Below are 12,535 nucleotides of genomic sequence, written 5' to 3' on the forward strand. Positions count from 1 at the left end.
TCACCAAAACATTCAGTGAGTAAAGGATTAGAATTCTTATCACACTATCTACGTTATTCATTTGGCACCTACCTTGAACCAATCTACCTTGTTAATAATTTCTCATATGCATACCACATGCACACTTAAAGTACTAAAGGTAGAGACAGTGTTTTATTTATCCTCTCTTCTCAAAGTCCTACCATCATGATTTTCTCAAAATGGGTCAGCTCCTCAATATGTTATTCATTCATTCGTTTAACAGGTATTTACTGAGCATCTTTATTGTGTCAGATGCTGGGCTAGGCCCTGGGAATACAGCAGTTAGGGGGAAAATAAGATACACTGTTTACTCTTATGGAGATAATGGAGGAGTCTAGGAGAGAAAGACTTTAACCAAAGGTATATATTCTACCTTCAGATAAAACTACAATAACAACCTGAAAATCTTTTTTAAAAAATTATCTAATACCAAATAGTTATAATTCAAAAGCATCTGAAGTTTAGGATCTGACAGCAACATATACTCAAAGTATCTAAAAGCTCATACAAATTATAGCCTTTTAACTTTAATGTACATGTCTTTTCTATCTTTTGATGTAAACCACATAATATGCTTACTTCCCCAAAAAGATCTAGCTTATATTTAATTAAAGTTAACACATATCATGTATGATTTCCCCCTTTCTATATAACGTTTTGTCCAAAAATCCCAAATGCTTTTTACCTGGTAACTCATTTTTCATAAAATCCTCCCCCACTGGGAGTTAAAAAAAAGTAGTATAAAGACCAAAAACCTAAATATCAAGATATCAACTCAAGTCAATTATGCACATAAATGAAACTGATAATGCACACAAATGAAACTTCATTATGTATGTCCTAAAATAAATGCCAAACATACAATTCAAAGAAATATGGCATTTAGATCCTTCAATAGACAGGATTATCCTCCATTCAGGTGCAAACACTAGTTGGCCTCCTTAGTTCTCATAACAAGTGGTATTTCTACCACCTGTCCAGCTGGTTTCCAGAAGATACACGTTTACCTATAATTAGGTATTTAGGCAATATGCAATAAATAACCTATCAAAGAATGGTTAAAAGATTACTTGCTGGGAAATGATTTAAGGAATTAATATGTATTCATTTCTATAGGTGTTATAAATTTCATCCATGACACAAACAATAGGATGCATATGTATTTGGACTCCAGAAATAGCCAGTAACTGAATTCTTTAAAGTTGCATTTTCAGTTGGAGATAATCCTATGAATTCCACTGCTGGTTTAGTTCAAAATTGTAGCAAGAGACATTGTCAAGTTGCTCAATGTCACCTAAATTGTGCTCCCCCTGAATTTGATACAGTGTAAGTAAGAGTAAACTTGCTCTAACTCTAAGGAACTTGTATTTTTCCCTACTCACCTGAGAGTTATGTACATTATTACAATTCCCTCTCAGAGGACTTTTCCATATATTTAACCCTCAACTTTGACCACTCTACTTTGTTATGTTGGCAAATGTATGAGTGTTGGAAAAGAAGTACAGGGTGATAAAAGAGCATATTAAAGATGGACCCAGGGATTTTTTTATATTAAAAGCAACATAGCATTTTACCTATAAAATGACTCAAAATATTTATTTTCATTCTTACAAGATGGGGACTCAGAATCAATGACCATCTCAAAAAGCCCAAACAGTTAGTGACAAATCCAGAAGTACCAACAAACAGGCCTAACAAAGAAGTAGAAAAAGACTTAATACTTCTCAAAGATTGCTGTCGAGTTCTGTGAATACAGTATTAGATTATTTGCTGGGAGTGATACCTAGGTGGAACAAATAAATGCTAATACCTGATAGCCAGATTAGCTGACCTAAAGAGGTCAAGCTTTACACAAAAAAAAGCCACAGTGTACAGGAATAATCACCTCTAACTACATGGCACTAAAAGTCAACTTGACATTTAATAAGTGTGGGCACATTAGCTGAGTGTGGTAGCATGCCTGGAGTCCCAGGTACTGGGGAGGCTGAGGCAGAAGGATCAGTTGAGCCACGGAGTTCAAGGTTGCAGTGAGTTATGATGGCACCACTGTACTCCAGCCTGGGTGACAGAGCAAGGCCCCATCTCAAAAGAAAGAAAAAAAAAGTGTGGGCACAAAGGCAACCTACGGACTAGGAGAAAATACTTGCAAATCATATATCTAAGAAGGAGTTAAATTCCCAAATATATAAAATACTCCAAAATACATAAATTAAATTCCAAAATGTATAAGGTAACTCCATAGCAAAAAAACTAAAATCAAAATCAAAATCAAAAAATGGGCAAAGGTCCTGAACAGACATTTCTCCAAAGGAGAAATACAAATGGTCAACAGGGATATCAAAAGGTGCTCAACATGACTAATCAGGGGAATGCAAATCAAAACCATAGTGAGCTATCACCTCACACCTGTCAAGATGGCTCTTACCAAGACAAGAGACAACATACGTTGGGGGGATGTGGAGAAAAGGGAACCCTGGTACATGTCAGTGGAAAAGTAAAATGGTACAGTTACTATGGAAAATAGTATGGAGGTTCCTCAAAAAGTTAAAAATAGAACTGACATATGATCCAGCAATCCTGCTTCTTGGTATTTACCCAAAGAAACTGAAAACAGGATTTCAAGACCTCTGCACTCCTATGTTCACTGTGGCATTGTTCATAGTAGATATGGAAACAATCTAAATGTCTGATGATAGATGAATATATTTTTACATGTGTATATGTGCAATGGAATATCATTCAGCCTTAAAAAAGCAGGAAATCCTGCCATTTGTGACAACATGGGTAGACCTGAATGACATTATGCTAAGTGAAATAAGACAGTCACAGAAAGATAAATACTGTATCATCTACCTACACATGGAATCTAAAATAGTCAAACTCACAGTAAAAGGGTGACTGCTAGAGGCCAGGGGGAGGAAGAAGTGGGGAGGTGATGGTCAACAGCAACAAAGTTTCACTTACACCAAATAAATAAGTTCTGAAGCTCTACTCTATCTACAGCATAGTGCCTACAGCTAAGAATATTGTATTGTATACTTAAAATTTTCTAAGAGAGTAGATTTTATATTAAGTGTTCTTACCACAAAAAATAATAATAATACAGTAATAACAAAGGGAGCAAGGAAACTTGACAGTGTGATGGCTTCACAAAAGTATACTTATCCCCAAACCCATTGAGTTGTATACATTAAAAATAGCCTTTTACATATCAAAACTAATAATAAGAATATAAGCCTTGGCCGGGTGCAGTGGCTCACGCCTGTAATCCTAGCACTCTGGGAGGCCAAGGCGGGTGGATCCTTTGAGCTCAGGAGTTCGAGACCAGCCTGATTAAGAGTGAGACCTCATCTCTACTAAAAAAATAGAAAGAAATTAGCTGGACAACTAAAAATATATAGACAAAAATTAGCCGGGCATGGTGGCGCATGCTTGTAGTCCCAGCTACTCGGGAGGCTGAGGCAGTAGGATTGCTTGAGCCCAGGAGTTTGAGGTTGCTGTGAGCTAGGCTGATGCCACGGCACTCTAGCCCAGGCAACAGAGTGAGACTCTATCTAAAAAAAAAAAAAAAAAAAAAAGAATAGCCTTTTACATATCAAAATTAATAATAAAAATATAAGCCTTAACACTGAAAAAAAAATCATTCCAGTAGCCTGCAGAACGTATCCTACACATATCCCCCTATCCTATAGATATATCTCTTGTCAAAAAGGCAAACTATAGGAAAAGCTCTTGGTGCTATGGCTTTGTAGAGCAAATGAAATCTCTCTAAATACACTGAATGAAATAATCTAAAACCACAGAGGAAAGAGGGAAAAATCAGCATCAAGCATAGTTAAGTGAAGAACATAGCACAAAAACAGAAAAAGGGTATAAACTCTTCAATTACATATCTTACGAAGATAAATACACTTCTTCCAAAATAAGAGTATTCTAAAGCAACAATATGGGCAACCCCATTTTCCATCAAATAAGACTTTACAGACACTAACAAATGTCTATTACACACCCCACAGACAAAGATCATGCCTTTACATACAGCAGAAAGGATGAACCAGGAGTGCTAAATTTCTATAAAAACAACTGGAGAGGAGGAGTTAACCAGACTCAAATCAATCCACTTCAGAAACATACAGCAAAGAAATATACGACCTGCTTCATAAATATATAATCCATAAACTTAATAAATTCAGAATTATAACATCTTCTAAAGGTCCAAACACTATATAAGTGCCTAAAATCTCTCAGGAAAAGCAATTAGATAACTATCAGTTACTAAAACCATAACATAAATCTTTTTAAAACTGAAAAACAAACATTTCAAAGTAAGTCATCAATAGCCTGTTATTGTTTTTAAAACATTTAAGGGTCCTTAAAACAAAGTTTCATTAGTATTCTTCTAGAAAGAGCTCTAATATCTTTCATTCTTCTAGCCATTTAAAAGCTACTAAATGTTCATTTCTGCATTAGATTATTGATTCCTTGCCTTTTAACATCTCCATAACAGCTGCCTGACAAATTACCTCACCTTATTCCTTGGGGGGTAAGGACAGCGTGATAGCCATGAATTCAAAAATGGGACCACAAACTGATCATTGATAGATGAGATAATTGCTTCAGATGAGTTAGACACTGCTCTAATAGAGTAGGAATTCACAGCATGATACAATTAAATACTTACACTCTAAATATTTTATTTGTCCTTAAGTGTAGAGGACAGACCTTTTTCTTAAATTTGCTTTTATTCTAAAATATATGATAGCATCAGTAAGTCAAGAAGTTTGCACATGCTTGGAATAGTTTGTACAGAAAGCCTAGTCTTCAGAATACTTATACCGAATAGTTCAGCTCAACTTTCAGATTTAGAGATCTGTAAGCTCCCCAAATAGTCTATTAAATAGGACAGTTCTAAAAACAACTTTCAAATTTTTAGCAAATAAAAGACAAAAATATTTTCAAAGATATAATACATATATTTCAGTGTAGTAAAGTTTTTCTGTTGTATTTGCCTAGATCCATTTTGATTTGTGTCAAAACAGTATGAAACACAGAGAGAAAAAGCACACACAAACCACAATCTCATAGACCCCTATAGAACTTAAAACATTGCTTTCTCTCCCATAATAACCAAATTGTGTAAATTCAAAGGAGCATTTTAAATGAACAGCATTTTTTTAGCCAAGTTACTTATTAGCAAGTTAACCTTTCTAGACAGAAACAAACACACTCTTCTCTGCATTCAGAACCAATCTCATAATAGCACAAATGTGTCAATTCCTTTAAAGTGATAAATATCTGCACTAGCTTAGCTTTACCATGTAGGAAATAAAATTTCAAGATCTTTCAACTACTTTTTTAAAAAAACTAAATCATCACCGGCTTCTTCAAATGTCACTTTTGCAATTTTAAGACAACGATGGTGTTAATTCTCCTTCTGTGATATTACCATAACAAAAACGGAAACATCCAAGAAACCACACAATTTTGGGATGATAGTGTCGACTATCCAAAACATTCGACTTGTTTCTTTGAACACGTTCCTTTTATGACCTGAAAGCTCTGGTCCCTACTAGAATCTTGGTTAGCTGGCTGGCTGGTTCTTCAGCTCCGATATTATGTTTGATCTCTGCTGCCTAGAGAGGCGATAGCGTTGATGCTGTTTTTAAAGTTGGTGTCAGAGCAGCTACAAACTTTTTGCAGCATCCCTGCCTGGCTGCCAACTGGAGCTCTCTGTTCACTTCCTCACGAACTTGAACCACCCCCAAACTGAGAATAAGCTGGAGTTAGACAGCGGCAGGAACTGACACACTTTCAAGAAGGGTTTGACACCTCTGAAAACTTTCACTTCTCCAACGCTTCCACCCAGGGACCCTAGCTTTTTGCTCTTGCTTCCCCTAGAATTCCCCTCTGAGACAGGACAAGGACACGGAAAGCAGATCGTTCGAATGCCCTCAAAAGGGACCCCAAATTCCTCTCCTCTGGACTCAAGTGCTGTTATTTACACAAAAGAGCCAGACCAGCAAAGCAAAAGGGTTAGAATCGAGGCCCTTCAACGGAGTGCCACCCTCCACCGCACCCGCAGACCCTGTCTCCAGCCGCCCAAGCGGTCTCCACTAGAGGCTTCCTGCCCTCAACCCGGCCAGACAAAGCCCCGGCAGCCGGGCCGGCACTTCCAAGCCTCTGGACTCAGGCCGCCGCGCTCTTACCCGGGCCTCATCCAGAGCGACGCCGGTGCCACCGCTTCCCCCGGCCTTGGCGGCGGGGCAGCTGGCAGCGCGGGTCTTGGAGGAGCGGGTCCGAGAAGAGATGAAATGGCTGCTGCCTCCAGTCGCCCCAGGCTCTGCTCCGGCCCCAGGCCCAGGCCCGGGCCCAGGAGACTTGGACCCGAGAAGGCGCAGAGAGCTCTTCCGGGTGTTCACCATGGTCCAGTCAGGAGGACGGGGTCCACGCCGCGCCCGCCGCTCCCGGGAGAGCCGAGTAAGGCCGGCCCGCCGGCCGGGCAGTCAGGGCCAGTGGAGCCGAGCCGGGCGGAGAGAGACGAGCCGGCCCAGACTCTGCGGAGCGCAGACAAGGACAGCGGAGAGCAGGGCAGAGGAAGGGAAGTCGGCGCGAGAAGGCAGGTAGCGAGAGGCAGGACCAATACTGCAAGCTGACAGCACAGACGCTCCGCCGGCTTCGCCCTCCTCAGCGGGAGCCGAGCGGAGCCGCCATTTCTACCCCTTTCTCTCTCGTTCTCGCTCTCGCTCCGTGCGTCAGGGTTCCAGCGCCGCAGGGCCGACGAGACCGCTTCCGGCTGCGGCCGCGGCGGGGCGCTGCAGGGCCGGCCAGCCCTCCCCTTCCCGGCTTCTCCCTCCTCTCCCCACGGCCTCCAGTGGCCCCGCCCCCGGCGCGGCGTCAGCGCTTGGCGGTCAGGGGAGCGACGCTCTGGGCTGTGTCAGCTCTATGGTTTCTCGGTCGCTCAACCGGCTAGGCTGGGGTGATGGGAAAAACCAGACCGGAGCTGGAGGAGTTCGGGTGTGGGACTTGGTCCTGGGGCCCTGACGCCCAGCCAGGCTCGAAAACCGCAGACACCCCCAGCATCACCCCAGTTGACCTGGATGGAGCGGGACCGCCGGCAAAGGCGCGGCGGGGACTGAGAACGCTGACGAGGGCGCGGTGAGCTGAGTCGAATACTCAAGGCAAGGCACTGAAGTTGAGTCGCACTTTCCATAGCTGTAAAAATGAGAATGACAAGTGTGATAAAATAGATCTGTGCGGTATCTGGAACACGGTAAGCTTAAAAAAAAAAGAAAAAGCCCGCTAGACCCCTACGTCTTTAAACAAAGCGAGGCAGGGTCGTTTCCTACGGCTTTAGCCAGATGTAAGGCGGAGTCACACACTGAATTCCTTCTGAGTCTAGTTTATCACGGCCCCTTCCCACTCAACCCCCCGCGGAAGAATTAAGAATACAAAAAGCTGAACCCAAAGATTTAAAATTTGTAATTTAACTCCCAAAGAAAAAAATTAAGCTACACAATTAATATGAAAGGCTCTGCTGTGAAGCAAGAATTATGTTCTTTTCAAAAATTCACCATACATTAGAGGTAGCCTATTGGGCAGAAGTTCTCCCTGTTTATTAAACTGAGAAATATTGAAAACTCTAGAAAAGTCGTATAAAAAGCAACTGGCATCAAAATTAGAGCGTCCTAGCTATCCAAACTCCCCATCATTCAAGAAAACTTCGTACAGCACTGGTAATGAGGACGGTTTCTCTATTTCACAAGCAGTATAGGTTCTAGAAAAGCAGACAAATCCTTCTTACGTTAATTTGCATACCACACCCACCCCTTGACACTTCACCACTTACAGCTGGCCTTGTAATGGGTGTGGATACCTCAAGGAACAAGACCTGGATTTTCCTGGGTCAGTTAGCTATGACATCATTGAACAGAATAACCACCTTCATTTCCTGCAGAAAGACGCTAATTTTAAGTAGTCTATGAAGTGTCTAGGGAAGGTGTGTGGTATGCAAATTAGCATACGAAGGATTTGTGTGTGCCTTCCTCCTTTGTTTTGTTACCAACTGGGTTACCATATCCCATACCATTTACTATCAACAAATGTTTACTCTAAATCCAACTGGTGTTAGGTACTCCGCCAGGCCAGGGAATAGATAGATTGAAAAAAAAGAAAAAAACATAGTTCTGGCCCTCAAAGAGCTCACAGACTGGGAGGTAATGAAGAAGACAGGCAAGAAACCAGTAAGCTGCAATTGCAATGTGATAAGAAAGAAAGAGGCAGAGACCTCTAATTCAAGCAGGAATGTTAAGGAAAGCCTCTGAGAGGTAATGACCCCTGAGGGGCATCCTGAACCACAAAATGGGGGAAGGAAACATGGACAAAAGAAAGAAAGGCTTGAAAAAGATACCGAAGAGTTGCTTGTTTTCCATAGTATGTACTAGAGAAAATAAATACTTTTTAAACTTTTTTTAAAACTACAGTACATGCAAACAAATAAATAAATAAATAACTACAGTACATGCAAAAGCTGGCAAGACACTAAGTAATTAATACTCAAACCAAAAGCTAAGTCAGAGCAGGAACCCAGAGAAGTAAGCAAAGCTCTGAAGATAGCTTTCATTTTCAATGCATTTGCTCAGCCCCAGTGAATTTGACCTTCTGTTATATTTTCTCTGCTTCAAGAGATGCAAAGACCAAAGGCAAAGCCTAAAACCTTCTAAATGTATGGAGTCTAATGGAATCACCCTGCAAAATCCTTGTACAAAAAGAATACAGCTAAGAGTGAATTAGAAATAAACCCACCAATTTTCCCATCAGACTGCAAAGAGAACTCCCTTTCCCAACACTAAGAATGAGGGAGGAAAATACATATCCTTTGAGAAATGAAAACAACAAACTGATCCTCAGGTTTATAGCCTGAATTCACCAAAGCTGATAGGTATGAAGAAACTCAGGATAATAATTTAGGTTAAATAGACTTGATTCTTAGCATACAGAAGACACTAATAAAAAATAGTGGGGAGCGGTGGCTGCACACCTGTAGTCCCAGCTACTAAGGGGGGGCTGACACAGGAGGATTATTTGAGCCCAGAAGTTTGAGGCTACAGTGAGCTATGATAGTGCCACTATACTCCAGCCTTGGTAACAGAGTGAGACCTCATTTCTAAAACAAAAAGAAAAAGGACACTAAGAAAAAAAATGTTTTTTAAAGGAATCCTAAGCATAAAGCAGGAGCAAACATAAATCATCTCTGACCAAATACACCTTCAAAAGATATACAAAAAAAGTTTCCATGAATATGACTCACAGTAAAAAAAAAAAAAAAAATCCCAAAAGGAAGAATCATAATTACAGACAGCCAATGAAAAAGAATGGGCAAAAGAAGGCCGGGCGCGGTGGCTCACGCCTGTAATCCTAGCATTCTGGGAGGCCGAGCCGGGAGGATAGCTCGAGGTCAGGAGTTAGAGACCAGCCTGAGCAACAGCAAGACCCCGTCTCTACTAAAAATAGAAAGAAATGATCTGGACAGCTAAAAATACATATAGAAAAAAATTAGCCGGGCATGGTGGCACATGCCTATAGTCCCAGCTACTTGGGAGGCTGAGGCAGAAGGATTACTTGAGCCCAGGAGTTTGAGGTTGCTGTGAGCTTGACGCCATGGCACTCTAGCCCGGGCAAGAGAGCGAGACTCTGTCTCAAAAAAAAAGAAAAAAAGAGCATCTAAAAAAATGCCTATAGCTAACATCATAATAAATGATGAAACCCAAATTCTTTCCCCCTAATTTCAGGAACAAGGCAAGGATGTCTGCTCTAACCATTTCTATTCAACATTATACTGAACTCCTAGGTAGTATAGGAAAATAAATAGGAAAGAAAAATAACTAAAAGTTATAGTTTGGATAAGAAGGAACTGTCTTTATTAGCAAACAACATGATACTCTCAGAGAAAATCTTAAGAAATCTAAGGGGGAAAAAAACTACTAGAACCAATTTATTTCTATATAATAGCAACAAACAGGAGGGCATTGATTGAAATCCACGGTGATAAATTTAATGCAATATATGGAAAACCTATACACTGATAAAAAATATTGCCGAGAAAAAAGAAGGAACACCTAAATAAGTGGAGCGATGACCAGATAACTTAATGTTGTTAGATGAAAAGTATTCCCAAATTGACTAATAGATTCAAGTCAATCCCAGCCAAAATCCCAAAAGACATTTTTTAGAGATTAAGAAACTGAATCTAAAATGTATACAGAGATGTTAAGAACCTAAAGTCACCTAAACAATCAGGAAAAGAACAAAACTGCTGGATTTACAAAACCTCATGTCAAGTCTTGCTATGAAGATATAATAATAAGGACAGTATAGTATAGTACACTGCCCTATAATAGTCATACATATCAATGGAAAAAAATAATATCTGGAAACAGACTCGTATATATGGGCAATTGATTTCTGCAAAGAAGCCAAGGTAATTAATAGGGAAAATATATTGTTTTAACAAATGATGCCAGAACAACTGGATGTCCCTGTGCAAATAAATAAATAAACCTTGACCATGACCTCATACTATGTATAAAGATTAACTTCACATTGATCATGAAATTAAACACAAAGCTAAAACTATAATTTTTTTTTTTTTTTGAGACAGGGTCTCACTCTGTTGTGGGGCTAAAGTATGGTGGTATCATCATAGCTCACTGCAGTCTCAAACTCCTGGGCTCAAGCCTCCTCAGTAGCTAAAACTGTAACTTTTTTAGAATAAAACCTAAAGAAAAATTTTTGTAATTATGGGGTAGGCAAAGATTTCTTATAAAGGACATATAAACTATAAAAGAAAAAGTTGATAAATTGGGCTTCATCCAAATAAAAAATCGGGCCTGGCGTGGTGGCTCACACCTGTAATCCTAGCACTCTGGGAGGCCGAGTCAGGAGGATCACTCAAGATCAGGAATTCAAGACCAGCCTAATAGAAAGATAGGCCGGGCGCAGTGGCTCACGCCTGTAATCCTAGCCCTCTGGGAGGCCGAGGCGAGTGGATCGCTCAAGGTCAGGAGTTCGAGACCAGCCTGAGCGAGCCCCCGTCTCTACTAAAAATAGAAAGAAATTATCTGGCCAACTAAAAATATATATAGAAAAAAATTAGCCGGGCATGGTGGTGCATGCCTGTAGTCCCAGCTACTCGGGAGGGTGAGGCAGTAGGATCGCTTAGGCCCAGGAGTTTGAGGTTGCTGTGAGCTAGGCTGACGCCATGGCACTCACTCTAGCCCGGGCAACAAAGTGAGACTCTGTCTCAAAAAAAAAAAAAGAAAGAAAGAAAGAAATTAGCTGGACAACTAAAAATATATATAGAAAAAATTAGCCAGGCATGGTGGCACATGCCTGTAGTTCCAGCTACTTGGGAGGCTGAGACAGGATTGCTTGAGCCCAGGAGTTTGAGGTTGCTGTGAGCTAGCCTGATGCCACAGCACTCTAGCCCAGGCAACAAAGCAAGGCTCTGTCTCAAAAAAAATAAGAAAATAAAGCAAACAAAAAATCATTTGCCCTTTAAAGACACTTTTAAGAAAATTAAAAGATAACCCTCAAACTCGGAGAAAGTAATAAAAATAAGAGGCTAGGTGTGGTATAATCCCAACACTTTGGGAAGCCAAGGCAGGAAAATTGCTTAAGCCCAGGAGTTCGAGGCTGCAGTAAAGTATGATGGTGCCATTACACTCTAGCCTGGGCAACAGAGTGAGACTTTGTCTCAAAAAAAAAAAAAAAAAAAAAAAAACACTCAAAAAACAATGGTGATATAGCACCTCTTGTATTATCCTGGACAGAGCTGGAACCCATTCTACTAAGTGAACTATCACAAGAATGGAAAAACAAGCACCACATGTACTCACCATCAAATTGGTATTAACTGATCAACACTTAAGTGCACATATAGTAATAACGTTCATGGGGTGTTGGGCAGATGGGAAGGGGGAAGAGGGGATGGGTATATACACACCTAATGGGTGCGGTGCACACCGTCCGGGGGATGGACATGCTGAAGCTCTGACTTGAGTGGGGCAAGGGCAATATATGTAACCTAACCATTTGTACCCCCATAATATGCTGAAATAAAAACATAAAATAAAAAAAAACACTCAACAAACTAGGAATAGAAGAGAGTTTCCTCAGCATGATAAAGAGCATTTATGAAAAACACACAGCTAATATCATACTCAATGGTGAAAAACCTAAAGCTTTTCCCCTAAAATTAGGAATAAGACAAGGAAGCCCACTTTCACCATTTCTATTCACCTTTGTGCTGGAAGGTCTAGGTAAAGCAATTAGGCAAGAAAAAGAAATAAAAGGAAAAAAAAAAGAAAAGGCATCCAAATCAGAAAGAATGTAAAACTATATTAGCAGATGACATGATCTCATGTGTACAAAATCCTACAGAATCTATTTAAAAAGTGATTAGAGCTAATAAATGAATTCAGTAAAAATTGTTGGATACAAGATCAACACACAAAAA

General features: G+C 40.3%; 1 protein-coding gene across 2 annotated transcripts in view; it reads right to left on the reverse strand.

The window, feature by feature from the left end:
• ATAD2B (ATPase family AAA domain containing 2B) overlaps positions 1–6,803 on the reverse strand; it is a 140,218-nt gene extending 133,415 nt beyond the window's left edge. For both annotated transcript variants that reach the window (XM_045549127.1, XM_045549126.1), the window contains exon 1: positions 6,228–6,803. In XM_045549127.1, coding sequence (XP_045405083.1) covers positions 6,228–6,443 — 216 coding nt within the window. In that variant the 5' untranslated portion in view covers positions 6,444–6,803. The remainder of the gene's footprint in view (positions 1–6,227) is intronic.
• Between the last annotated feature and the right edge of the window lie 5,732 nt (positions 6,804–12,535).

The sequence above is a fragment of the Lemur catta genome, chromosome 4 (genome assembly GCF_020740605.2).
Source record: "Lemur catta isolate mLemCat1 chromosome 4, mLemCat1.pri, whole genome shotgun sequence".
In the NCBI taxonomy this organism is placed as follows: Eukaryota; Metazoa; Chordata; class Mammalia; order Primates; family Lemuridae; genus Lemur; species Lemur catta.